At 40.5% G+C, this 27,182-nt stretch overlaps 2 protein-coding genes across 2 annotated transcripts in view; one reads left to right on the top strand and one right to left on the bottom strand.

Moving 5' to 3' along the window:
• The window catches only part of SLC26A5 (solute carrier family 26 member 5), a 34,415-nt gene extending 18,797 nt beyond the window's left edge, over window positions 1-15,618 (top strand). The window contains exons 5-20 of the mRNA XM_080575343.1: window positions 228-338; window positions 876-1,057; window positions 1,589-1,753; window positions 2,704-2,856; window positions 4,082-4,164; window positions 4,257-4,404; window positions 5,269-5,382; window positions 5,702-5,779; window positions 6,670-6,765; window positions 8,093-8,199; window positions 9,375-9,444; window positions 10,938-11,030; window positions 11,735-11,857; window positions 12,730-12,909; window positions 13,183-13,237; window positions 13,787-15,618. Of these exons, the coding sequence (XP_080431469.1) occupies window positions 228-338; window positions 876-1,057; window positions 1,589-1,753; window positions 2,704-2,856; window positions 4,082-4,164; window positions 4,257-4,404; window positions 5,269-5,382; window positions 5,702-5,779; window positions 6,670-6,765; window positions 8,093-8,199; window positions 9,375-9,444; window positions 10,938-11,030; window positions 11,735-11,857; window positions 12,730-12,909; window positions 13,183-13,237; window positions 13,787-13,929 (1,901 nt within the window). The 3' untranslated portion in view covers window positions 13,930-15,618. The remainder of the gene's footprint in view (window positions 1-227; window positions 339-875; window positions 1,058-1,588; window positions 1,754-2,703; window positions 2,857-4,081; window positions 4,165-4,256; window positions 4,405-5,268; window positions 5,383-5,701; window positions 5,780-6,669; window positions 6,766-8,092; window positions 8,200-9,374; window positions 9,445-10,937; window positions 11,031-11,734; window positions 11,858-12,729; window positions 12,910-13,182; window positions 13,238-13,786) is intronic.
• A 3,038-nt stretch (window positions 15,619-18,656) lies between these two features.
• PSMC2 (proteasome 26S subunit, ATPase 2) lies at window positions 18,657-27,162 on the bottom strand. The gene is made up of 12 exons (XM_080575367.1): window positions 26,976-27,162; window positions 25,153-25,190; window positions 23,841-23,922; window positions 23,052-23,151; window positions 22,560-22,691; window positions 21,859-21,931; window positions 21,625-21,720; window positions 21,233-21,397; window positions 20,621-20,708; window positions 19,652-19,854; window positions 19,021-19,117; window positions 18,657-18,932 (listed from the first exon to the last, which is right to left on the bottom strand). The coding sequence occupies exons 1-12, from the start codon at window positions 27,043-27,045 to the stop codon at window positions 18,775-18,777; spliced, it is 1,302 nt and encodes a 433-aa protein (XP_080431493.1). The 5' UTR covers window positions 27,046-27,162; the 3' UTR covers window positions 18,657-18,774.
• Window positions 27,163-27,182: the final 20 nt, after the last annotated feature.

Raw genomic sequence — 27,182 nt, 5'->3', positions numbered from 1 at the left:
TTTAGACTTGTGGTTTCCTGAATTAAACCACTCAGATTTCTGGGCGCTGCCCTACATTATTATACATATTTACGAATATTTCCTGCAAGCCTTACCTTCCAAATCTGTGATGTATCACCAATGTTCATATTAGATTCATTCAATTTTAGAAGGCTTAAATACTTACACTTCAAATGTTTTTTTTTTCTGTTGTTTGCCTAACGTACATATTTGTATCTGTTTTCTAGGTTTAGCCTACGCTTTGCTGGCAGCTGTTCCCCCAGTGTTCGGCCTTTATTCTTCATTTTATCCTGTCTTTCTGTATACTTTTTTTGGGACCTCCAAGCACATATCAATAGGTATGTCTATATAGAGAACTGAAATTCTGTGTGCACGTCTAATAAGACTGTAAAAAATAAAGGTGGATAAATAGAAAGTGTGGCTGTTTTCCATAAAGTCACATTTAAGTGAATAAGAGATGCATTGTTAATGCTTGACACATTTGTGGGTTTAGCTGTTAATTTATCCATCCTACTTAAGAAAGAAGAGCATTTTTTTCAGATTAGATCTAGAAATGTGCACTGTGAACTCCTGAACTATAATTTCCTCTCTGTAGTCAACTCTCTGTGTGGCCACGAGTCTAATTTGCATAACAGAAACTGAAATTAAAAAAAGATGGTATTTACTTACTTTAGAGGTCTGTGTTCAACGTCTAAGTAGCTTTAATGGTGCTGATTACTGGAGAAGACATTGTGACTGAAAACTACAATATTTATGTAAAAAACTATTATTATTTAGTTCCGCAGATCTATGCAGGTCTTTGTTAGGAAGCCTAGGAGTGTTCCTAAAAAGTGCCAGGATTCTAACCAATTGTTTTCTTCTCCCTCTGATTCCAGGCACTTTTGCTGTGATCAGTATGATGGTTGGCGGGGTTGCCGTTAGACAAGTGCCTGATGAGGTGATTTCTGTGGGCTATAACTCAACGAACACTACGTATGCCTCCGAATATTACAGCGACAGGGATTTCAAGCGGGTGCAGGTGGCTGTGACTCTCGCACTTCTTTCAGGAATTATCCAGGTACGTGCTTGCAGTTTGCTCTAAGGGCATGTTCAGCTGCTGCCGCCAGCCTTGAAGCTGCAAGGGGCACTGGGTCCTAGTGGGTCCCCTTTCAACTGACGCTTTAGCAGTGTGCTATGCAGAATGCAGGCTGCTTCTTGGCAGCCACGTAGCAGGAGTGGTTTGTGGGGGGATACCTTGAAGGCAAGTCTGTGTCAGGGCATCATGGCTTGAGAGTGAAAAACAGGACCTCCCCTTTCATTTTTTTCTGTCCTGTCAGGAAAACTCTACCTGGTGTTCTCTGATATGTCCCTAAATGCATCCAAATACACGTCTACATGTATTCCACGTGGCACCTGCCAGTGGCGTGGAAGGTTTGGTGCATTGATGGCTGCTTACTGACCTGTAGCTTTGGAAGGGGCCAGGTTCAGGTCTGCCTGATCTGGGTGGGCACTGGGGTAAGAAGAGGTATCCCGTAGTCTGTCTGCTATGTAGCAATGATGTTCAGGCTACAGTAAGACTCACACTGTTACTATTTCTCTTCTTCATTAGTTATGTTTAGGTCTCCTTCGATTTGGGTTTGTAGCCATCTATTTAACAGAGCCTCTAGTGCGAGGATTTACAACTGCTGCCGCAGTTCATGTCTTCACTTCTCAGTTAAAGTATCTCCTCGGAGTCAAGACTAGCCGATACAGTGGACCCCTCTCAGTTGTGTATGTAAGTAGCTACCTGTACTAAATATGCCAATTCCACATTGTCATGAACTATTATTTAAGCCTTTTCCTACTGGAAAAAAAAAGTATTTTGGCACTAATGAGTATTTCTTAATATGGTGTTAGTTCACTAATCCAGAAAACAGAAACACTAATTACCAAACAAATAGGAGGGAAAGTATACCTTCAAGACGTACTGCCAGGACCTTGGTAATACTCTGATAGTTGCTGTAATTTTCCATCTGTCTTTTTTCAGAGACATTTTTCTTCATTCTTTTTTTTTCAGAGACCTCTCCAGAGGTCTTTTATTTCATTTCTTAAAATGCAGTGGAAGGAGGAGTAATGGGTAGAGGAATCACCCTCTAGCAACTTGTGTGTTCCAGGAAGCTTCCTTTCCTAATGCCCTTTCTAATAATGTTTTTCAGCTGAAAGATATTTGTAATAATGGCCAGTTCAGCAGTGTTGCAAGGTCATTGTTATTTCATCATATTACTAGGCTAACCTCAATGATTGTATCAGCAGCTTTATTGCTTTAGAATGGTTTATGCAGCTCTAAATAGATGTGACTTGCCAACGAATATTTGAAGGTATTAGAAAAGGTTGGTATTTATTGCTTTCAGGTAGCTGCCAGTATGAAATATGTGTGAAAATGCTGAGCATGAGATGTGGTTTAGTTTAGACTTTTTCCCCCATGATAGAGCTTTTTCTTCAAATTTTTACCCCATTTGAGGAAGACTGATATTATAAATGATTGCAAGTATATCTCCCTCATTGAGATACTCTGAACTTCTGTGCTTTATTGGAACAATGGGGGTTTTGGTGAGGCAGTGATTAGCTGTGGTTATAGATGTAGAATAAAAACAGCAGTGTATAATTTTTTCTTTTGTGGCACATTTTCTAATAAAACAAGTACGATCTTCATGGAGTAATTATGATACGTCTATTGTGTTACAGAGCCTAGTTGCTGTGTTTTCAAAAATAACAACGACCAATGTTGCTGCACTGATTGTTGGATTAACGTGCATTGTTCTGTTGTTGATTGGCAAGGAAATCAATCTCCGGTATAAGAAAAAGCTCCCAGTTCCTATTCCTATGGAGATAATTGTGGTAAGTCGGTTGTGAAGTTCTTTAGCTAAATTATTTAATTATTCTAAAGCTGTAGAACTGATTTCATTTTCTATCAGGTCTTATTGGGCTTTAGGGTAACCTGTTGAACATGATTTGTTTGAGGCTTGATCCACTTGAATATTTTAGTGCTCGTGAGGTTAGGCACTGACGTGCCCAAGTTTTAGGCATGAAGTCCCGAAGAGGAATTGAAAACCCAGTTAAACAGCCACAGTCTCCTATGGTAATGGGAAGGTGGAGATTTGCTGTAAAACCTGCTCTACCCTGGATTTGGCACCTGAATGAGTCTCTGCAAGACATGCCTCTGAGTGGCACGGAGTACAAGAGCTCAGAATCCCCTCCTGAAGGAGATGCTTATGGATGCTGGTTACAGAGGTTCTGTAGGGCTTGCTTGCTTTTTAAAATGCCGTGGTAGAAAGAAAAGCAGGAACCAGTGGGTCTTGGGACTTGACCTTCCATTCTCTGTTTCTGAAACAGCTTTACCCATGTATTTCAGTGTAGTCATTCAAAACAAAATCAATGCTGCAGTCAGGTATCAGACTATCGTAATAGCCCACACCTCACGTAATCTTTCACCTTTAAAAGTGGCTGGATTTAAAAATGAGTTCTCAGGTAACCAGAGCTCTCAAACAACCTGCACAAAATCACAGCCAAGGAAGGGAGTAGCTGAAGGCATGAATGCAGTCTTGACAGAAGGAACAAAGAAGGGGGATGCTGTTGAGAGGTGACAGAGATGTTGTACTAGAGTGTTATTTGATAGAAAGACAATAGCAAAGCAATCTCACACCTGCAGCTTTCATTGCTGCTGCACCGGTTATTTTTGTAGATAACGTGCATGCTGCACACATGAAAATATGGCAGTGCGGACCCCCTTGACTCGTCCTTGCATTGAATTTCTTAGTACATGCTTTTCTGTGTCTGTTTCCCAATGCATGCTGGGCTGGCTCAAGCAAAGGGAATCTGAGTGATTCAGTTCATATCATAGCATGCACATTAACTGTTTCAGAAAAAAAAATAAAACCAGTGAGTTGAGGGTGATGGAGGGAAAATTGTGGAACTTCCTCCTTCTTATCTGCTTCTGTACTCCCTAGCTCTTGGAAAACTGATTGACAAATAAATGCAGTCCCTTATGTGTATTTATAATAAGCTAACTGTTATTAGTCCTTCGGATGTTTTGCTAGATGATGATGTGTTTATGTTTTTTTAGGTTATTATTGGCACAGGAGTTTCAGCTGGAATGAATCTGACTGAATCATATGGAGTGGATGTTGTAGGGAATATTCCTCAAGGGTAGGGGTGATATTCTTATCCAACCTATACCTTTTCCATATAGCGTGTACATTTCATTATAGTAATTTGTAACCTTTTATTTATTCTCCAAGGTTAAGAGCACCAGCAGTTCCTGAGATTCAGCTCATCCCAGCAATATTTGTGGATGCGATAGCAATAGCAATAGTTGGATTTTCAATGGCTGTATCAATGGCCAAGATCTTTGCCCTTAAACATGGTTACACCATTGATGGGAATCAGGTAAAAGTATTTGAATTTTTCTAGTGATGATTCTCAGTGCTGCCTTCATTTCTGCATTAAAGTAGAAGGGGATAATAGACAAAAGAGGTTTTCTTTCATTGTGGAATCAGGTCAGGTTTTTGACAGCCTACACATTTAAATGCCAGGAGTGATTTTAAACTCTTCTGGCTGTGTTTTAATAACCAATTTCACTTCTAACTTTGTTTTGGGAAACTTCTGTTAAAGTTGGATGTCTGCATGAATATTAATTGTTGGGACGGCTGATACTTAGGCTACTCTCCTGATGGGCAGCTATTTTACTTATACTATCTTTCACAGCAAAGCATAGAGTTCCCATTTGATAAATACAGTGTCTTCCTGAGTTAAGTATCTAGATCTGTTTTATTCAGAAGATTCCAGATGCTATGGTTTAACATCACCTGGATGTTAAACTGTAGAACTCCTTGTCACAGGATGTAATGCATGCCAAGTGTTTGTTTAAATGAAACAAAACATTATTTGTAGCAGACAACATTATTTGTATGAGAAACCATTTTTGTTTCAATTTTAGTGTTAAAATTCAAGTTATCCTGGAGTTGAAGAAATTATTGAAAACAAGCAATCCTATCATTCACTTTAGTTTTTAGTCTGACTTGTAACAGTAACATTTAAGGATGAGAAATGTCTCCAGCACTTCATCAGATACTTCATTTAACAGAAGATTTAACGTGCATTACCTGGTGTGAGAACCACAAGTGTAAGCTATGATAAGGTTGCTAGCAAGCACTGTAAATAAGAGGTGGTAGTTATTATGTATAGGTACCTCCACCTTCGTACAGTTGCTAGGTATAACGGCCTTGTGTTTTGTTCTGTTGTTTGACACAGGAACTTATTGCCTTGGGAATATGCAACTCTGTGGGGTCATTTTTCCAAAGCTTTTCAGTCACTTGTTCAATGTCTCGGAGTCTTGTTCAGGAAAGCACTGGTGGGAAAACTCAGGTACGTAAACCCAAATTTTGAGCAAAAGTTTGCTTTTTTTTTTGGACCTCCAAAGCAAAAAGTCTGGAGCTTCAGTAAACTGCCCTATTCTTGGCCTGGGGCCAAAAGAAATAACTGAAGTTGCTCCTGTTTCATATCCAGGTTGGGCCAAGATAGAAAGCTGCATGACAAGGGAAATGGACAAATTGAGTGGGAGGGATCGAAAGCTTGACTAACCAGCCCTTCGGAAAGTACAAGAGTGGTTAGCTGATCAGTAATACTGCCCTTCTGGGGCACATCTTAGTGCTTAGATATAATTTCTTGCTTTTTTTTTGATCAGATTGCAGGTGCACTCTCTTCAATTATGGTTCTGTTGGTAATTGTGGCTATTGGATACCTCTTTGAACCACTTCCACAGGTAATGTAGTTTTGCCTGTTCGGCATCGCATGTCAGTGAACAGAAGCTAGCTAGTTTTGCTTAAAACAGAGTGAGGTGGATGATTAATAAGCAAATACAGTTAGGGTTTGACCCAGAAACCTTTAAATTTTGTATACGTTTTTGCTGTAAGTTAAACTAGCAATGAATAAATATTTTGAAGGATCCAGCATGCTTTTTTTTTCCTTTTCTTTTGGTAGTTCTTCTTAATATTGGCCATTCTAGACTCTGTCTAAAACACAAAACTGGTATCTTCAAATAATCCCCCTTGGATTACAGCATAAGAATTCTGGGAAGAGGTTAAAAAGATAAAAGAAAATAACAGATGAGCTGGGAAGGGTTGAGGCTGAATGATGGCTCAGCATGACAAGTTGCTTTTACTGTAATTTTACTTATTTGTATAAAAATATGTTTTTGTGTGTAGATATATATTGATTTAAAAAATAAACTTGGTTCTCTTGTCTTGAATAGGACGATATGCATTTCATTTATTTTTTTTAATAGGAGTATATTGATTTACACCTACATGACTGTCACAGGAATTGTTGGAAGTTATTGAAGAGAAACTTGAATTTGAGATTATAGTCTAGCTACTTTAATTGCAGTAGCATGAAGCTCAGGAATATATGCTTTCTCTTGTCAGGAGAGAGTAAATCAAGCTGTGCTGACTCTGGCTTGCCATTTCTGTGGCTGCAGGAAAAGTGTATCTCCACTGAACTTCTCAAAAAGTTGTTTTTTAAATGGACCATCTGTTCAGTAGACTTGTATCAGTTTTACAAAGCACAGAAAACAATTGTTTTTGATGCTTTGAAGTTCTTATTGGCAATTGTTTTATTTTGCTTCTGAAAATAGCATTTGTGTAATATTCCTAGACAGTGCTAGCTGCAATTGTAATGGTGAACCTGAAAGGAATGTTTAAGCAGTTTGGAGATATCGCACACTTCTGGAAAACCAGTAAGATCGAACTGGTGAGTAATGTACAGCTCAGTGCATATATTTTCCTGTATTAAATGTGCTGCTGCTCTTCTTCCTATCCTCTAAAACAGGGTAGAAACTTATGGAGGAGTTACAGCTTGGTGTTGCTTTGCAGAAGAACATAAGACATTGAGTTGTAAGTACCCTAGGAGAGTGATCCATTGCAGACAAGAATGTTTTTTTTGTTGTTCAACAACCTTTAACTCAGGTCAGAAGTAGTTTAGCTGCGTTAAAAGCAAAGCTTGTGCAGTGTTGCTATAGGAACTGTACTGAATGCTGTGGAGAATGCATGAGAAGAATTTGAAATAGATTAACAAAGGAAACTACTTGAAGGTATTTGTCATCTTTGAAGACAAACCAAAAACCTGTCCAAAGTAGTTTTCTGCATTAACTGGCAGCATGTTTGTTGTTGACCCCAAGCAAGAAGATCCGTAATTTGCAGCAGTGGCTGTTGAGACTGCCATATTTACTTCTGGGGGAACTTGGAAACGTGACAGAGATCACAACGTACAGACACATAGCTGGTCTTTGACCATGTGAAGCAGATAAACAACTTCAGGAGTTACTTGCCATCATATATATCATCATTTCCAAGACTCCAGACAACCAGATAACTAGATCCTTGAGATCATCAGAAGTAAATGATGATCTCAAGAAGCAATGTTCACATTTTGGCTGAGCTGCTCTGTACAAACTGAGGAGCTGTCCCTCTGGCTCAGAAAGGCAGCTGGTAGTTTTCTATATGGTATGACACACAGAACTTAGCACATTTAAAGCATTCAGTTCTCCCTTTTACAATAGCAAGCTCTCTGACTTTTTCCTGATTCCCTTCCATGCAACAGTTTGTCTCCTCCGGAGAAACAGAGAGAGTTGTTCTGGAGTTCTTATGGCCATCCTTCTGTGTGTATTTTATACATACAGCTGACAGTTCACACTGCAAAATACCAGGGTTTGCAACATGGCCAGTCCTACTGCTCAACAAAAGATGGCAGTAAAGGAGAGCTACTTTTGCAGGCCCTGCATTATTTTTTTTTTTAATCCTACAGTGTTGGGAGTCTGAGAGTAACACATCATTCCTTGTAAAACGGGACTTAGGGTGTTAATTAATAAGGGACAATTTGTCAGATGTTATGTTAGTGCGTCTTGAGCATCTATGCCCTTCTCAAAGGTTAAGGCAATTATAGTCTGCTATCATGATGACTTGCATTGTAGCCTGGTCCTGAACGGAAGAGATACACAGGCTTCAGTCTGGCTTACGCTATTGTGTTTGCTTTCAACAGAAAGGGATGCATATTAATTCGGAGCTTTTCTTTCCTTTAGGCCATCTGGGTGGTAGCTTTTGTGGCTTCTCTCTTCCTGGGACTAGACTATGGTTTGCTTACTGCAGTAACGTTTGCAATGATAACCGTTATTTACAGAACACAAAGGTCAGATTTCTTCTTTATAAAATTAGTGTTTGTGGGTCTTCTCTGCGGTTTTTGTTTAAGGAATGCAAATAAGCAGTAGACCTATCCACCCCCTTCAGCTGCATGCAGCATAGAAACTGCTTCATAATGTAGGTCCTGCAGGGCATAACCCATGGCTCTGATCCAGGGGTTCAAATTCTGTTTTTCTGAGAACAAAATTTCTGGAAATCATGAGACTCAGAACTTCAATAATAAAGAGATAATTTTAGATTTCCTAACCTTATTTACATTGTCTTTAATGCCTGGAATTCAGAACTTGAAGCCTGCTGGATGCGATAGGTTCATTAAATGTTTACATTTTGTGTGCACTGTCTCAGTACAGAAGAAGTTGTCAGATTATCACTAGCTAAATGTTTAAGTGTTTTATAAGAAAGATCTAATTCACCATGAAAAGCATCCCCACCCTTCAGGTTTTTCAAGTCACTTCTTGCTCCCAAATCAAAACTTCTACTGTGAAGCAGCTTTCCGGATCTAGAGCAGAATGATTTCTTGCATGTGTGGATAGGATTTCACCTGTTACATGAGGCTTCTAGGCTCAAGGCTTTGGATATCTAGATAGAAAATCTACAAAAGTGTTGGTTTCCATCCCCATCGGAATGAAACCACACTGTGAAATTTCCACTCTGCCTAAATAAGAGTATTCTTCTGCCAGCTGTGTATGGCTTGGTCCTTTTAACCAGAGCAGTGATGTATTTTGCTGTCATACTGCCTCTGATTTGGGGATGTTCAGCTTCTCAGGCACAGTTGTCCCAGGAGCAGAATGGCTTTTTGAAATTGCAGCACGGTTTGTGCCAGTGTGAGCTGCCGTATTTACAAGATGGTCAGTGGAGTCGCACCAGTTTACACCAAAGAAAATTTACTCTGTAACTTTGCAGGTCCATGCTTTTCAGCAAATGACAACATCACAGTGCTAAGTTTCCAAATTGTTTCTGCATTGACAGAAGCAAACTTGGCTCGTCACCAGATGGCCCCTCAGCTATGCGCCTTCCCCAGGCTGCCCGCTGCATTTGACCATGCTTAGATAAACCTGTAGCAAACAGAACAACTATTTAAAATAAATTTCAACCTGTGTTAAGCACTCACTTCTCCAGTTTATAAGTGATAATACTGAAACAGTTGTTTCCATTTCTCTCCAGCCCTCAATACAGAATCCTCGGTCAGATTCCTGACACAGATATCTACTGTGATGTGGAAGAGTATGAAGAGGTAGGAGTGTATTATTCTGCCTTGAACAGTTTTATGCATTGGAACAAAGATAACGATGGCAATTGGCTGCTTAACCCCACCACGCTGCATATTTAGAGCCGTCTGTTCGGCATGCACCTGTGTTATGCTTGGGAGAAGAAAATAAATTTAATGTTACTAGTAAAAGCTATACTGTTCAACATGCTAGCTTTTGGTCCTGTGAGTACATTTAACCAGGAGGTGATCAAAAGAAGCCTTTATACTAGTTACTAGTTACATGGTACTAGTATACTATACTAGTTACATGGTACTAGCTAGTACAAAGTGGTAAGACTTACAGAAATACCTCTGCTAAACCTGCTGTGTAGTCAAATGTTTACAAGACCACCTGCTTTAGTTGTGTGGCAGTATTAAATGAAATGTGGACCCAAATGGTTGTGTTCTTTAGCATTGCACAAGCTGTTCAGAACAGCATCTCCCTGCTTCCACCCGTGCCCTGACAATTAAACATGATTGGTGACACAATTGCTTGCCATGCATTCAGCTTATAAATGCAATTTTGTTCAACCAAAAGTCGGTGATGGCAGTATATTTTGTGAATATAATGGATCTAACCATGCTGCATTTATTTGCAAACAGCAGCTATGATTTCCTGCACACTCTGTCATGTTCTCAGAGATGCTGCTATGAAGGTTACAAACCCCTTTACTCAGGAGCCAGTCTGTAAAAAATTACGTGAAAAGACCATGCTGTAATCTGAAAGCATTCTCTCACCAACAGTGCTGCTTTGAATATGATACGAAGCAAAAGTTTATGCGGGCATGTTTATAGCTGTAAACAAAGAAGAGGAAACTCAGCTTTTGTTATACTGAATGCAATTTGCATTTCCTACTCCTGTACGAAGATGGGGCTGGTAGCGTATGGCAGGCTGTATCTCTGCTGCTGGTCAGGTCGTTTTCATGTAAAATGTCAGAGTGCAGGCTGCTCAGAGATCACTTCATTTAAAGTAAAGGAAAGAAGTGATATTAAGATCTGTGAAAAGGTCTGTTTAAAACCAAAGATTCCTGAAGGCTAAAACTAAAGGCTCTTGTTTTGGTAGCTGAGGACACAAGAAAGAAAGAAAAGGAAGTTATGCCTGTAGATAGGGAGGAAAAATGGAAGCCTTCCTAGATCTGCATGATTTCCTCACGTTAATACCATCTGCAGAGAGCAACATCAGAGAACTGAATACTAAATTCCTTCTTATGGCTGTACATTTCTTCATTATAAACAGAAGAAGTGTCACATGGCATTGATTCAGTGCAGTATGGCACTTAGAAAGGTGGGTGCACTGATCTTCTAACTGGCTTTGCTCACAACAGTGCTGACCATCTTTGATACGTACTGATAGCCATCCAGGGTTGGCTGTTGGGCTGCATGTATGAGGAACACCATGTCCTGTGATCATCCATACAGGTGCTTTTCTTCTAGGGCAAGCAATACCTAACTGTGAACATCCATTTTTTTTTCCTTAGGTTAAAGAATGTCCTGGTATAAAAATATTTCAAGCTAATGCATCACTTTATTTTGCCAATAGTGAGTCATACACAAGTGCACTGAAGAAAAAGGTGAGCGAAGCAAAATCTTTAATTACCTGTTCCTTGAAAATTCAAAACATCTTTTGAAACACACCCTTTAGCATAGCCCCTAATACAGTGTTTCTCAGCCTGTGACCTCTGGTATGATATGAGAAGATACGAGAAGGTGACCCTCTGGCCAACTGCAGATCATCTTAGCAAGCAACAAGATGGTGGGAGGGAATAAAGAGCATACAGAGCGTGCCTCGCCTCCCGCCTGACCCACGTTTGACTGGGTGGGACTGGCAGTAGCAGAGCTAGCTAAGGACAGAACTGCCTGGCCTGGTAGCGATTACACTCGTACTAACTTGTGAAAAATTTTTCTGTAGCTTCCATGACGAGTCTTGTACAAAACAGGTGGGTGGTACTTCTCCACAAAGCAAGAGGTATTAGCAATTTATGTCCAAGTGCACTTCTCCCGCCTCTGCTTTCTGCACTCAAATCAGCATTCTGTTGAAATATGGCACCTCTGATCTCGAGAGAAGAATGTGATGCATCTCTTCCTCATCTTGTTAACACAGTGCTTGCGAAGATTATTCCTTCTTACTTTATACTGTTCTCACCCCCACCAAGGGACACTGAATAATGCAGGCTTCTTTAAAATTTATGATAGTGATGAATTCAGTGCTAATTGATACTGCAATGTCATCCTAACAAGCGGGATCTTGTCTGATCATGGTTTCTTTTCATGGCAGACTGGAGTGGACCCTTGTGCCATATTAGCAGCAAGGAGAAAAGCCCAGAAGAAGCACGCCAGGGAAATAAAGAAGGCTAATGAACTCAAAAAGAAAGCTGTGTTGAAGCTAGTGAATTCTTCGGTAAATATTTACCTCTGCTTTATCAGCTAACATGGTGCTTCTCAGTGTTACCATTCTTGTTTATACAAGGTACAGAGTGCTACTCGGGTAGGAAAACTTAGCGAACAAGCACTGTGCAGTGCGGACAGGCTACTAAGGAGCAGCGTAAGGATCAGAGGCTCGTGGCTGGATTGGATAGTTGTGTGGAACCTTAATTACGTTTAGATACCACATTAGGGGAGCAGAGCCTTTCACACTGTCATATTGTCTCAGCAGGGGTGTCAGCAGAAGGTGGAGGGAACCAACCTCTGCCACTCTCCCCTGCACATTCAGAATAATCATACAGAAATAAGATAAAAGACAAGGCCCTGTAATAAGTTTTTTTTATCAGTTAAAAGGTGCCAACCACACTGCTGATCCCGGCATGGTTAAGTGAGGCAGGTGCATTCAGAGTTGTTTGAAACATGCTTGTGCTTTTGTGCATGTTTAAATTTATCCCCGTGGCGGGAGCTGATGGGTGCTTGTTATCAGGGAAAACCAAGCAAATGCCTAAGTTTGGAGCCTGATCGCTGGCTCTTCCTCTAAATACATAGACCTCAGCAGGATGCGCAGGGCTAAGGCAAGGAAGCAGAGCAAAAGTATATGAACAGGTGCCTGAATTTGGAAGCAATGAGTAATTCACCCCCAAGATAATAGCTTTAAGCTGCTTGCATGTGACCGTAGAAAGGCTGGGTGGAGGAGGCTAAGCCTTGATACAGATAAAGCCAGTCCCTGTAATGGTTTAGAGCTGTACACCTTTTAAAGGCTGGCAGAACAGCTGTATATGGGGAGGAAGGGGACCTACACTGAAAAAGTATTGGCTGTCGTTTAGCTTTATTTGTCTTCTCTCACAGAGTAATGACGTGGAAGGAAGTGTAAAACATGAGATAGCAAACGATGAGTTACCTGTAAATGGAAAATCTCTTGATGAGCTCGAACACTTTGTGGAGCCCAAAACAAACATCCACTCTTTAATTTTGGATTTCACCCCAGTGAACTTTGTGGATTCAGTTGGAGCAAAAACATTAAAATCGGTAAGTAGGGCTGTTTTTTTTTTCATCAAAAACAAAAACAGAAAACATGTAAGTTAGGTACCTGGTAGGGAACCTGTCATCATAGGATGTAAATGTCAGCTCAGATACAATCCAGTATCTCACACAATCAGTTTTAATTCTGTAGCTCTGTAAGTTTGAGCTCAATACTGGGGAACGGGGAATGTGCATCTCTCACAGTAACTTGCTTACATCTTCCAGAATCACAGTGTGCATAATGATAATGTGTTTAACTTCAGCTTAACTCTATTGCAGATTATAAAAGAATACAAAGAAGTTTCAGTCCGTGTCTGTATTGCCAGCTGTAGCGGTGAGTTGAGTTTTTTTGTGAATCTGTGGGAGAGATTCTGTTTTATCTCTTGCCCTCTGTTCCTGAGTTTTCTCCTGCCAGTTGCCTCAGTAGTATCAGTGCTTATTTTGCATAACATTGAACTAAAATTCAATTTGAGGAAGAGCAAACCCATATGGATTAGAGCCTTCACTTCAGTGTAAGTGGAGTGCTAATGTAACGAGTTTTCTGAGGACTAGATCCTGCTCCCATCTCTTCCAGCTGGCAAATTGTGAATGGTGCACCTAATATTGTACCTTGAAGTTGTTGTAAAAGCGTAGTAAGAAAAGCCTGCAGTGTTCCAAGTTTCCGATATTTGGAATTGTAGCGTCTTCAGCCAAGAACAGGCCCCTCTGTATGACTGGAAAAGATAATTACTTTTTCGGAGTAGAAGTATAATGTGATTCATCCAGATATTTTAAATGTGTTAAGTAATGACAAGAGAACAACTTGTCATTTTCTTGAGATACTGTTGTCTTCCATCTTTTAGTTTCGTTTATGTACTGATTCCATAATTGTTTTATTTTGTAGGCCCTGTTATGAATGAGCTGACGAGACTGAATTTTTTTGACAACACTGTAACAAGAGAGCTGCTCTTTCACAGTATTCATGATGCTGTCCTTGCTTGCCAAGTGAAAGACAGGTCTGCTTCACAGACTGCCTCAGACCTCTGAGGACTGACATCTAGCAGAATGGAAGTCGGATTTATGCTGATAAAGACTCTTTTCAAATATTTAATTTGCACAGTTTAAAGAGAGCCTAAGGCTATTTGTATCTACGGGTATAGGGTGGGGTTTTCTGTAGGAAGAGTGGACAAGGAATTTGGAAGCCTTCATGCTCTTGAATTTTTTCCTTCAATCAGGGTACAGCCTTCCAATGACATAAGCATGAAATTATGCAAGATGAGAAAATTCCTTGTAGTATGCTACAATCCGAATCTGATAGACAAGGTGACATTCCTATTCCTGTTGAGAAAATGGGCACTTTAACTCACTGCAAGCTGGGATCTTGCAGAAGAAAACTGTTCTGCAATTCCAATGCACTGTACCAGTGTCTTTACAGTTGGTTTTTTTTGTAGATTACTTTTAAAGCCTGATGTCAACATCTGCATACAATAGATTTGTATAAAACTGTAATGATCTGCCAGCTGGATTAATGAATTCACACTGGTGGCATTAGCTGCTCCTGTTTTTAAATCTTGATGGTACAGTTGTTTTTTTAATTATCTAACCTCTCTCAACTATGCTGATCCTTTCGTTGCCTGAATATTTTTACTCTTAAGTGAATTTCATGCTAAAAACCCACTGTTTAATTATTACATTATCAATATGGTACTTCCACTGCCAAAACCTAGTTATACTTTCTAAAAAAAATAATACAGCTGGTTTTAAGTTAAAATTAATTTAGCTTCAGGTTTGAGGACAAAACTGGCTTAAGGCAGGAATGAGGTCTGTTAAAATTACCTTAAGAACAGATGCCCTATATGCAGTTTCTGAAGCTGGAATAAAAAGGTAGACAAGGTCGAAAGTCTCAGTGGTCCAAAAAAAAAGTACTTTCCCATTGCCTGAGATGTCATTCTACCAGCACTGCTGCTTCTGCCTCAGCTTTTAAGTGCTTTATGAAGTAGATTTCAGTAGAACTCAAAAATGTGTTTGGGTATTTTTAATGAGTTGGTAGCTTGTTTTTTTCTTTTGGCCTTACAACCTGGCCACTATGGTACTCTTTGACTTCAGCTGTGAGTCGCAAAATACGGAAATATAATTCAGGCAAAATAAATCTTCAGTGCCTGTATTCCCCTAACAACAATCAATATGAATCTGATCAAAGGTAGGAACCTGAAAGCGTTTCTCTCTAAGTTATTTCAGTAGCACAGGGGCAGCGGAGGGGGGTCAAGTAACGTTTCGTTTAGCACCCTCAAAGCAAAGGTCCTGTGCATAAGGAAATTCAGACTACTTCCTCTCTTCTCAGTGCAGAACCTGCTACTTCTATTTTGGTTCAAACTGTTGTGCTTAGGGTTTGCTTCAAGTAAACTGAGTTTTCCAAGAACTGGGGGCAGTGAGGGAAGGTGTTTTCTTTCCTCAGACTCCCCTACCACTAGGAGCTTTCTGCATCAGAAGTTACTGCTTAGCTGGAGTTCAAAGTATGAATTGAATGCATGTTAACACCGTGTGTGTGTTTATTTAAAAAAAACCAAACTTTTTGGTACATTTTATAATGTTAACTAGTTTAACAAGCCTTTGTATCTACATACAGTATATTTTTCTACTTTCAGCTTGTTGCGGCTTCAGTTTTTAACTATGTAGTCTCTTCAGTTCACATCAAAATCTTGTCAACTTCTAAAATAAAGTGATTATCATGACTTATCAAAATTCTCCACTTTTTCTCAGCAAGATACTGTATGTGGGACAAGCCAACATCCCGGGATGCAATTACCTGTTGCTAAGGGGTGGGCTAGGAAGAATTGACTAAACTAGAATAGAATACTTCAGTTGGAAGTACCTTCAAAGATCATCCAGTCCAACTGCCTGACCTCTTCAGGGCTAACCAAAAGTTAAAGCATGTTATTGAGGGCATTGTCCCAATGCCTCTTGGACACTGACAGACTTAGGGCATCAACCACCTCACTAGGAAGCCTGTTCCAGTGTTTGAACACCCTAAAAGCAAAGAAATTTTTCCTGACGTCCAGTCTGAAGCTCCCCTGGTGCAGCTCTGTGCCATTCCCCTGCATCCTGTCATCGGTTACTGGGAGCAGAGACCGGCACCTCCCCCTGCACGTCCCCTCCTCAGGAGGCTGCACAGAGCAGTGAGGCCGCCCCTCAGCCTCCTGTTCTGGGTGTCCTCAGCCCCTCCTCACAGGACCTGCCTTCCTGCCCTTGTACAAGCTTTGCTGCCCTCCTCTAGAGGCTTTTGAGGAGTTTAATGTCCTTTTTATAACATAAAGCCCAGAAGTGCACACAGGATTCAAGGTGAGGTCACGCCAACTACATGCAGTGGAAGACTCGCCTCTTTTGACCGGCTGGCGGTGCTGTGGAATGCACCCCAAAATGGTTTGCCCTTTTGGCTGCCAGGGCAGGCTGTAGCTCGTGGTTAACTGATGCTGCTCCCAAGACAAGCACTTACCTCATGGCTGTGTGACACCATATGAGCAAACGTGTGTGCTCGAGCTAGAATAATACTACAGGTTGGTCTCTCAACCAGATTTTTGGCTGCCCTGCTGATGGAAAAGACAATCGTAAGGTCAGTCCAGAGAGTTCTGAGATTTCCTGTATGCTAACCTAGTTCAAAAATGAGGTGAGGGGAAGAAAAAAAGGATACAGTAGAGGGTGTCTTCTTCACGCAGTTTTGGCCTGCATTACTCACCATTTAGAGCTGAGGAAACGTTCCCCATGTTAGGGTTAAAACCCTGCTTGCGTTCTTCATCTTAGCAGCACTCAAGTGCTGCCCTGAGCCATGTGGAGATGCATCTGCACTCACGTTTGTTCGCTGCTCTTCACCCTCCTGGCGCCACCATAAGACGCTGTCTGCGCCAGGCGCCACCACGACACAATTGATGCTGCATTTCCCCTCCTGGTAGCAGCGGCTGCTTTTCCTGGTGAGCTGCTGGTGGGGGATCAGCCTGTGTGGGGCTGGTACTGTGCAAGCCGCTCCTAATTAGTAGCAGCATTGCTGGTAAGTCATCCAGTAAATTAAAATTTGGTAGCTTTTTACTGTTTTTACTGTGCTTTGCTGCCACCAGCTGAGCCAGTGCTCTCCAGCCTGTCACTGCAAAGTAAACTGAGTTCCCTTCTGCTGAGGGACAGGCTGCTATTTAGACAGCAAGCCGTTTAAATCCCACCTTAAGCTTGTCAGTGCTAGGTTAAACAAACCCACATCATTTTCCTCTCCCCTTTGCCTACATTCAGACGCTCACTGCCGAAGCCTCACCACAGCAAACAGCACTGAATAGCCTAGGTCCTGTATGATGTTGAGAATCCACTTAACGCTGAGAACAATATTCCCTTCTCCCTACTTTTTTGCAAGAGCACTGATGATAATTCAGGATACAGGCTCCAGTTTCTTCCTATGTATTTCACTCACCCTTCTTAAATAAAAGGTACATTTCAAGCATTGCACTTCCAGACATACTCAGCCACTGCTGCTTTCTGAGCCACTTTCCTCTCTGGCTCAAAATGAAAAAAGTCTGTCCTGCCACTATACCTGCACCCTACCTCCACAAAAAAAAAAAGGCTCTTACAAAAATAACACATAACCACCGAGATCAATTTTTAAATCAGATATGCACAAAACCACCAGACTGTCTAAAATTATTTATGAAGATACTGAGACTTTGGCCAGAAACCTAAAAAAAAGAAAAAAACAATGTACTGCATAGGCTCTTTCCCTACTACACACACTTCTTTCCAAAATAAAAAATAAAAAAGAGAATTAAAGATTATCTTGAAATTAAGCCTGATAAAACTTCTTTCACTGTCAAGATAAAACTATACCAAAAAGCTTTACATTCCCAGGTGTTTCTTCAAGTTCTTTTTTTTTCTAACTCACTTTTCATAGCTTAATGCAATGCCTGAAAAAGGTGAAATGGAAGTATGTTGCTTTTCAGTGACCAAGCTGTGCAGCTCTGGAAGAACATGCCAAATAAATAAATATCAAGCTTTTAATCTTATCTGCGGCCACCGACTGCAAGCTATTGCCCAGCTACTGAAGCATCAGGACCCTATCAGGGTGACCCTGAGTGTAGTAGCATCCTAGATAAGTAATACGACACATCAAAGTACTCCCTAGTAGATTTAGACTGATGTCAAACTTGAAGTTTGTTTTTTTTTTAGAGCAGGAATGAGAGAAAACAATCTTCATTTCCTTACTGCTCTGAAATTGCACTCACTTCTTCCTTCCTCTTGACACAACACTTACTATTGCGTAAGAAACAGAAGAATCTCTGAAAAAGGGATGAAGAAAACTTTTTTTTCCCCCTGTAGTGTGGTTATGGTAGTACCAGAGTTCACCCACGGAGAGCAAACAGAGCCCTTCACCTCTTCCCTACGCTTGGCAGTGACTGACCACTAAGCACCTGAGCTGAGCTATTTGTGCTTTCTCCTTAGCTCAACATTTGCACTTTCTTTTGTCCTTTTCTTGGGACACACCTACACCTTGCTGCTTAGCATCAAGCATTTCTGAGCACACCCAGACACACTGCAGTCACTTTGGGATCTTTCAGCGCTTCCTCAGCTTAGACTCTTAAGTTTTGGGGTGTAAATGGTGACTGGGCATCTGAACTCAAGATTTCTAACACTGCTCAGGTATCCACTTAAAAATACATTGCTGGTTTAGGCTGTGTTGTTGGACTTTTCTACAGCAGCAATACTCCACTAAGTGCAGAACACATTCATAAGGAAATCCCACCTGTTGTTTGCAATATTTCATTTATTTCTTGCTTCCGGGAACAAGATACGAATGACCACATGTGGATTTTGGTTTTACAGGAAGTTAAACTACAGAAAGATGAAAATCTTTCCAAGGTATTAGTTATAGGTCATGTAGCGGGGAGTAGCACTGAACTTCGCGTAGGATTTAATGACTTTGTTCACTGCTTCTAAGAAGTCTTTCTCAGTTGCAATTTTTCGACGTGCTCTGATCGCAAACATGCCTGCCTCTGTGCAGACACTGCGAATCTCAGCTCCTTTAAAAGAAAGGGACACATGAATTCAACACTGACCACCAGTGGAAAGGAAGCATATGGAAAATATTTTTAAAATATTTCAACTCACCTGTGCTATTAGGACACAGTCGAGCCAACAGCTCAAATCTTATGTCCCTTTCAACACTCATCGAACGAGCGTGTATCTTGAATATGTGAGTTCGCCCCTGAAAAAGAGCGGATAGAAGTGTTCATGCTGCAAAAAAGGTGATGACTTGACTTGCTCTCAACATGTAGCTGTCCTCTTCTACAGCAAGGACAGATGGAAAATGATAGGTAGGTAGGAAATAAGAGTTTTATTTCTTATCTGTGGACTAGAATACTTAAGCAACGGAAAACTACCTGTCCATGAAACTGAATTAAGAAAGTAACTGAAAGAGCTTTAATGGTAGAAGTACCTCAAATGAGCTAAATAAAACACATTCCAACTAAAGAACTAAATCATAGAACCAGTTAAAGGATTCTCTATCTATTCAGTCAGAAATATACAGTAAATACAGCTACAGCTTCCCTGCCAGGGTTGGAATTTGTGCAGTGGGGGAAAACCTTCTTTTGCACATCTTTAATCTCCCAGATTTCTGTCGCTTCATGTAAGTGCTGCTTTTGTTAACCCTTGTAAACTGATTCCAGTCAGTAATGCCCTACCTGAAGAAACACTCAGGTATTAGAACAGATTTGACAGCAAAAGAAAGCATTCTGACCTCAAGATCAGGCAAGCTAAACTCTATCTTCCTATCCAACCTCCCAGGCCTCATCAGTGCTGGATCCAGAGTATCAGGTCTGTTCGTAGCCATCAGCACTTTGATGTTGCCTCGTGGGTCAAAACCATCCAACTGGTTGATCAGCTCCAGCATGGTGCGCTGCACTTCGTTGTCACCCCCGGCCCCATCATCGAAACGAGCACCTGGAGGGAGAGAACAGGAGAGAAAACACAAAGTAAGAGAGGGACCTTCAGAGCAGGCAGACATCAAAGCTGCTGTATATAAGACAACAGGAAAAATACATCTAAATTACATACAAATATTTGTGATGAGTTCATAAAAAGGTGTGAGGGGATTAGTTGAAAATGACACATTTCAAAAAAAAGTGATTGGTGCTGTCAGTTATAATAAATGTTGTATCTTCATCCTTGATATTAAAGGGCCTATATCCTTGCCTAATAACTGACCAAACTGCTGAAATGTATAAATGCATTTTGGTGTTTTTTTTTCTGTTTCTTTTTTTATTATTATTTACATCCTCTCAACCAAAATCCTCCCCACTTGTCTGTGTAAAAATTGTTCTACTTTCAAAGGACTGAAGTACTTCCTTTGGGAGGAAAAAAAAAATACAACAATTTTTAGACAGTGATAAAGATTTAGTATGTAGCCTAGAATCTGAAGGTGGTTTAAGTTAACAGTACTATTTCCAAATACAATCGAGAAGTTTTTACTAAAGTTTAAATAACCTGGGTGTTACAAACATGCAGAAATGACTTCACATCTGGGCTAAATATGTTCAGGCTATGTAAACCACCTCTTGATAGCTTCCCAGACACAGTATGTGCTGGTAGTATTTAGGTATTTACAAGCAAGCTTCTTGAAATGCAGCAACAAGGATACAGAATTACAACACAAAAAGCAAATCTGAAAGTTCTCATATGAGAGTAGAGCTATCTACTACAAACATACCTCCAATGGCATCAATTTCATCAAAGAATATGAGACAAGCCTTTTTAGTTCTGGCCATTTCAAAGAGTTCACGAACCATTCGAGCTCCCTGAAAGGAAAAAAAACACACACACACACACACACACACCTCAAAGTTTTATTATGGATTCAAGGCACATTAAAGGAAAACCATCATACTTTTCATGCCTCCAGACAATTCTAAGTTTCCAATGATAAGACTCTTTTTATTTGTACAAATATATGTATAACCAGAAATTCATAAATCTTAAAGCAATTTATAAAGGAGAGAAGAGACAGATTACTACTCTTAAATTCAGAAGTAGTCCAGATGAAGTCATTTACCTCAGGGCCAACTGAAAAGTAAGCAGCACAGTTGGGACCAAAATCCTCATTCTAGAGTCCCCCAAACCACAGATTAAACTCTGCACTGCAAAATCCATTTCATTAGTGACAGTATAGCTCAGGTGTTATAACTGATTGCCTGACACTTCTTCTACCCGCTTCTGCCTCCAGCACGCTAGCTCATCCATCCATTGTATCTACCAGGGTGCCCGGTCCCCACAGCCGCAGCTCTGCAATTCACTCCACACTCCATTAAGCATTTGCTCTTACCTCTCCCACGTACTTCTGCACCAACTCAGATCCAATTACTCTGATGAAGCAGGCATCAGTCCTGTTAGCAACAGCACGAGCACAAAGTGTTTTGCCCGTACCAGGTGGCCCAAACAAAAGCACTCCTTTGGGAGGCTCAATTCCAAGGTTCACAAATCTTTCAGGCTGTAATGGTGGGAAACAGGGCATCAAAGATTATGTGCCAAGTAAGAAAATCAGTAATGACGAGCAATACAAACGAAACTAGACTGGATTTCATTTGTTAAAACTTGACCTCTTTTCATTTAGTTATTTACATTCAGCTACATTACCTTTTTTTTTTTTTTTCAAATGCTGACAGATGACCAAAATAGTTTTAAAATAATAGAAGTTTAAATCTGGAGGTAACTTACATGAAGCAGAGGGGTTTCAACCACCTCTCTGAGCTTTTCAATCTGCTCTTTACAACCACCGACATCACTGTAAGTGACATCTGGTTTTTCTTCCACCTGCATAACAAAAAGGTAAATGAGAAGTTAACAGCCTGATGCTGCATAACTCCAGGCTTTCAACAGCCCAGAACAAAATCCAAAGAAACTAAAATTACAAGATAGAACAAAATCATAAGAAGTAAAGGCAGTTCTCACTTGCATCATGGTGACTGTGGGATCAATCTTTGGAGGCAAAGGGATGTGGATTTGATACTTGTTTCTGTCCACCCTGGTGAGAAGAAATGAAGAATATTTATTTTAACAAGAGTTAATTAAACTGCTATGTAGAAATAACTCTGTAAAGATGAAGCTGTATTTTCAAACTATTCTGTTCTCTGGCACCAAGATAACCCAGCCCTCAAAGCTAATAGTCAGATGGGCTAGAAACTGGAATTTCTTCTGCAGAGAAGTTTAAGGTTTCCAAAAATATTAATTCCAAAATATTTTAAAAACTAAACTTCCAAATCTCCTGGAAAGCAAACTGGTAAAATATTGATTCTACAGATAACTGGCTTCACCTCTTCAGCAAACATTTCCTGTAGCTGCTCTGCGTGTGTTTGTGGAGACAGTCAAAGAGAAAGCACACTGCTCGGGCTCCCTGAAAGCTGGGACTATCGGGGCCTACAGTGAAAGGTTTCAGTCTAAAGTGCACTGAACTTGTCTTCAGCAGAATGAGATCAAAAACATTTCTAGCAGAGCAGGCAGATAAGTTATTGTCTTCCAGCAGAAAGACATTGTTGTTATGATTTCAACTGCTGTGAAAATATGAAGTGATGGTTGTTGATGTCAACCGAACGGATCAGATGAGAAAGCTTCAGTCTTCAGTAAAACTCTAAGAACACAAAGATTTTGCTTACCCAACTCTCATGCCTTCTTCTATGTCAGTAGGTGCCACCTGGTCACTGAGATCCACCACAAATTTGGCAAACTGCTTGACATTGATAATGTACTTGGGATCCTCGGAGTCTGCATTGATGATCTTTGTACACCTAATACGGAACATACAATTAACGCCCTCGGGTAAACAATTAACTGCCCTGCTATTTCTGTAAGTACCAGGACACAGAGTGATTGTATTCTCCAAACATATTGAAAGAGCTATTGGACTTGTGATTCTACCATTATAGCATCATGCAATAATTATACGAGTAAGTACAAGTGTGAAATATGTAATACACCATTACACCATCAAGCATAACGCATGTGCTGTTTGATGTGATTGTTAGAAGTAGTCTCAATATGCACAGAATGTGAACCTTCTTTTTAAAAAAAAAGCCTACATAAGTTAACAAATCACATTTTTAACATTATGCAGCTCCACTCCAAAAATGAAGAAAGAGTGCACCCACCTGGCGACCTGTAATGGCTGCTCACTTTGGAGAGTTTGCTTATCTGCAGCCAGATCCCAAAGGGCAGGAGGAGCCAGGCCGGTGTCAGATTCCTTAATTCCTAGGTAAAACACAGACAGGCTGAGGAGGAAGAAGCTAACTGGTATGTCAGCAACCTTTCACCTACTGAGAACCCTACATATAAGTCTGCTGGAAGCTTTTTAAGATCTCGAAATAAACACACATACACCTCTAGTGAAAAACACATGCAAATCTCTTTAACGAGCTCCCTAAAGAAACTAGGACTATTGTGACAGTGCCAGCTGAATACACGAACGCCAGTCTATCCATTCTCTAATACAATTTTGCAGTATGAATAAAAACACGCAACCTTGAGAGAGATAACATAAGCATATTTCAAAAAGTTTCAGGAAAGGAGTGAAACCCTGCAAGTGTTTGCACTGAGGGAAAGCTTTAGTGCAAGATATCAGAAGCTAAGGGATTCATACAGATGGAAGACCTTGTAAATCTTCCGAAACATGGATACAAAAATACCATCTCCATCATATATTTGGAAAAAATAAAAATACAAAAATCAAGGATTTTTTTTTTATTAGACCTGCCTAATCAAAAATGAGACCACCACCTACAAAGTAAAAATCCCACATTACCAAATAAAGAAATGCATCCTTTAGGGAAAAATAACATTAATAAAATCAACACAGAAGTTGTTTAAAATCAACTTCTTAAAACACTGATTTCGGTATATGTGTCCCTTCTACTGCAAATTATGTTAAGAAGGAAAGATACCTGTGAGCTCATTGATTTTCTTAAGTAGTTGTTGGATATCATCTTCTACTTGCTTGATCTGCCTTGAGTACGTGCTCTGGCCCTGGAAAAGAAATATCAGGTTGATTTTATAACTCAGATAATTCTTTATCTAGGAAAAAGTGCCAATAGCTGCTGAGAATCAAGATGTTCAAAAGACCGTCTTGGTATAATAAAAAACTATTGATCACAAGCAAAAAAGACTGTATTAAGTTCCAGTAATAATAATAATTCCGCCCACCAAAAATAGAGTGCAGTTTCACAGTTCTGAGCAATGTGCAAGCAGAAATTTTTCCTATCTGTCAGATTCAAGGATTTGTTTTTCCTTTTAAACCTGTTCAGCCTTATTTTTTAACCGCTCTTTTCTTAAGCTTTAAAAAGGACTTTGTAAAGATTATATACAGAAGTAGTTCTGCATGCAGTAGCTGAATAGCACCAAATGAAAAATCATTTGTACGAGTGCTTTTATTACCTTATCCGACCTCTCTATCCCCCACAGAATACAGCAGAAAGATCAAGTGGCAAACGAGAAGCCAGATTCTCACTGGTGATAAAATGCTTTACTATCTTGCCTGACCTAACGCCAGCAGATCTGCATTTCCTTTACAAGATCTCCCTCGTATCAATCTGGCAACAAAAAAGATGCCACAGTGTGCTCAACCCCTATTTCAGAGTCCTTCCACAGTTGCAGAGTCAGTGTCAGTGAAATTCAGACTTCTGGCAAACATATTCAACTCTAGACATACACTATGCTGAAAGTTTCTTTTTTCTGAAGGGTCCTTAAACAGACCCACTGCACTTTCTGGCAGTGAGGGGAAGTTTGCATTTTAAGCCTCATTGTCCATGGAACACACCTCCCAGGATTATACTGTCCCTGATAAGTTCTGTGTACCCTTCACCAAGATTTTTCTAACTGCATACAAGTAAATTGGATGGAGTCTTAAAGATAGTTCTTTATTTTAGGAAAATTGGCTACTTGGTGAAAAAGCCCTACTAAACCCTAGCTATTAGAGCCCCATGACAATCAGCTACAAGACACACAGCAAAAATTTAAAAATACTTCATTAGCTCCAAGATAACTAGATTATTTTTAGGGTTGTGAGTTGGGTCTGGGGCTTTCTTGTTAGAAGGGAAAAGGGAGAAAAGATTTTGGCAGGAGAGAAAGGCAATAGGAGAAGCAGATCTGCTGACTATTCACTAAATACATATCCCTCCACTTGTGCATTCAATTCGTAACTGGACTTTCTTTTTTTTTTTTTTTCTTTAACACTCTTGCAAATGTTATGTTACTTACATAGGTTTTCAGCAAGGCAATATCTCCTTCATCCAGTGCTGAAACAAGACAGGAAAGACTTAGATTCCAGTTTTAAAAACAAAAACAGCAGCATCAATCCTGCTTCTATAAGATGAAAATACACCTTTTTAAGTATGTTTACCTTCTTGTTATGTACAAATCCCTCAAAAGTGATCGAGTTGTTTTAATTTATTGAAAAAGATATAAAGTGTACCATCCAGAGCTCACATAAGTAAACTACTTAAACTCTTGACTTGCTCAGAGTAGCTTGTTATCAATGACTGTACAGAAAAGGAACAGAAGAAATCAAAACTTCACCTTTTTAACCTTTTGGTTCTTCATGTTTAAGAATACATCAATTAAAATCCAAATAACTTTTGCATAACCACTTTAATCACCACCATCTAGCAGTGCTGTCTCTCTCAAGTTGTGCAGCATGAGCAGAGAACAACAGCCATATCTAAGCTCATCTCAATAACAAAAAACTCATGTGAACTAATAAAGCAGCCAAGAATCAATAACCACCATAAAGCTGATTTTTAATGGTATAAAATGTAAACATGAGAATGGTCGCACTAGACAAGATAAACAGTTTGGTCCTATATATATCGCTTCTCCAACAAGAAGGTCTATGATCATAGCAAATACTTAGTGACCTCCCGCTCCTGGGTCTTACGTTGTTAGTAAAAGTCCTTAAAAGATTTTCTTTACACGAGCATTTCCTAACAACTCTTTGAACCCCTGTGAACTTTCAGCAACTTTTGGCAGAAAATGAAGGAAGGAATCCCCTGGTTTAACTCACATTGTGCATCCTTTTACCTGACTTACACTTGGAATCTAAACATTTTACTTGGGCCTCTGAATTCGTGCATCGGATCAAGCACCATCAGCTTTTAAACGCCTAAGCTTTCACACTGACTCCTGTCCCACAGGACTGTCCCAGTGAACTCCCTCCACGAAGAAAAACGTAACGATTACTGTTGGTGCCTACTTACTTCCACATCACTTGTAATTTAACAGACCTGTACCATTCCCTCTCCTGTTTCACCAAAGCTCTACCTTTTCAGACCAAATCCTAGTCTTCACCTTAAGCACCCTAGCATTTTGTTGTTCTCTCTCCTCTAATTCCCCTGTAGCCTTTTAATGACAGAGGGAGCCAAAGACACACAGCATGAAAGACCTGGGCACAGCATGTTTTACACAGCATTTCAAGAAGACATTTTTTGTGCCAATCCATATTTCTCCCCCGATTATTTGCACTACCCCATTGACTTTTTGGTATCTACTAAACGCTACCCTGCTATAATTCAAAAATCATTCTCGAGGGGGAGCAGTTCAAAGTCCATCATTGATGCCATATAGGCATGCTTTTTCCTCCAGATGTTATTACTTCACAATTTACAACATGAACAGACCAGGTGAAATCCACCCGCTGTGAGGAACAACTGGTGGCTTTCAGGCTGTGTCAGTGTCACCAGAGGGAATTGCTGTCCTGCTTTTACTGAAGTACTTATTGAAGGGATGGGATCACAGTGAATTTGGGAGCGAGCTGTGGAGGATTCCACTCACGAAAAAAAGATAAATATCATGTTTTCTCATGCTGATCTTTCAATTACGCCACGTAGTAGCGAATCAGGCTTTCCAAGACCCTCTCCTCACAGAACCAGGCCGCACAGCGCAGATCTAACGCGTTTTTCCACGATTTTAACCCATTTTTCCCCCCTTTCAGCCGCTCCCCCCCGGGGCCCGGCCCCTCGGTGCGCCCTGAGGGAGCCGGGCGGGGGGCCCGGCGGCCTCTCCCCCGGCCGGCGGCGGCCCCTCACCGCGGATGGGCTTATCCTCCTTCTCCTCCTCCTTCGTTTTCCGCTGGTCGGCGCCCAGGTAGTCCGGCATCGCGAATTTCCTCCTTTCCCTTCCTCCTTTCACCCTGCGGAAGGCCCGGCGCTGCTGTGTAACGCTTCCGGGGCTCTGCTGCCTCCTCCTCCTCTTCCTCCTCCTCCTCCTCCTTCTCCTCCTGTCCCTCAGTCGGG

Source organism: Anser brachyrhynchus, assembly GCF_964034855.1.
Source record: "Anser brachyrhynchus genome assembly, chromosome: 1".
NCBI classification, from domain to species: domain Eukaryota; kingdom Metazoa; phylum Chordata; class Aves; order Anseriformes; family Anatidae; genus Anser; species Anser brachyrhynchus.
This window is presented reverse-complemented; position numbering and strand designations above follow the sequence as displayed.

What these genes read in the sequence shown, in the direction of transcription:
- PSMC2 (XM_080575367.1), bottom strand. Translation starts at nt 27,045, where the DNA reads ATGCCGGACTACCTGGGCGCCGACCAGCGGAAAACGAAGGAGGAGGAG. An exon ending in GAAGAAGGCATGAGAGTTGG is followed by an intron (nt 21,932 to 22,559) that starts GTAAGCAAAATC and finishes TCTTCTCACCAG; the next exon opens with GGTGGACAGAAACAAGTATC. An exon ending in TGAAATTGATGCCATTGGAG is followed by an intron (nt 19,855 to 20,620) that starts GTATGTTTGTAG and finishes CTCTCCCTCCAG; the next exon opens with GTGCTCGTTTCGATGATGGG.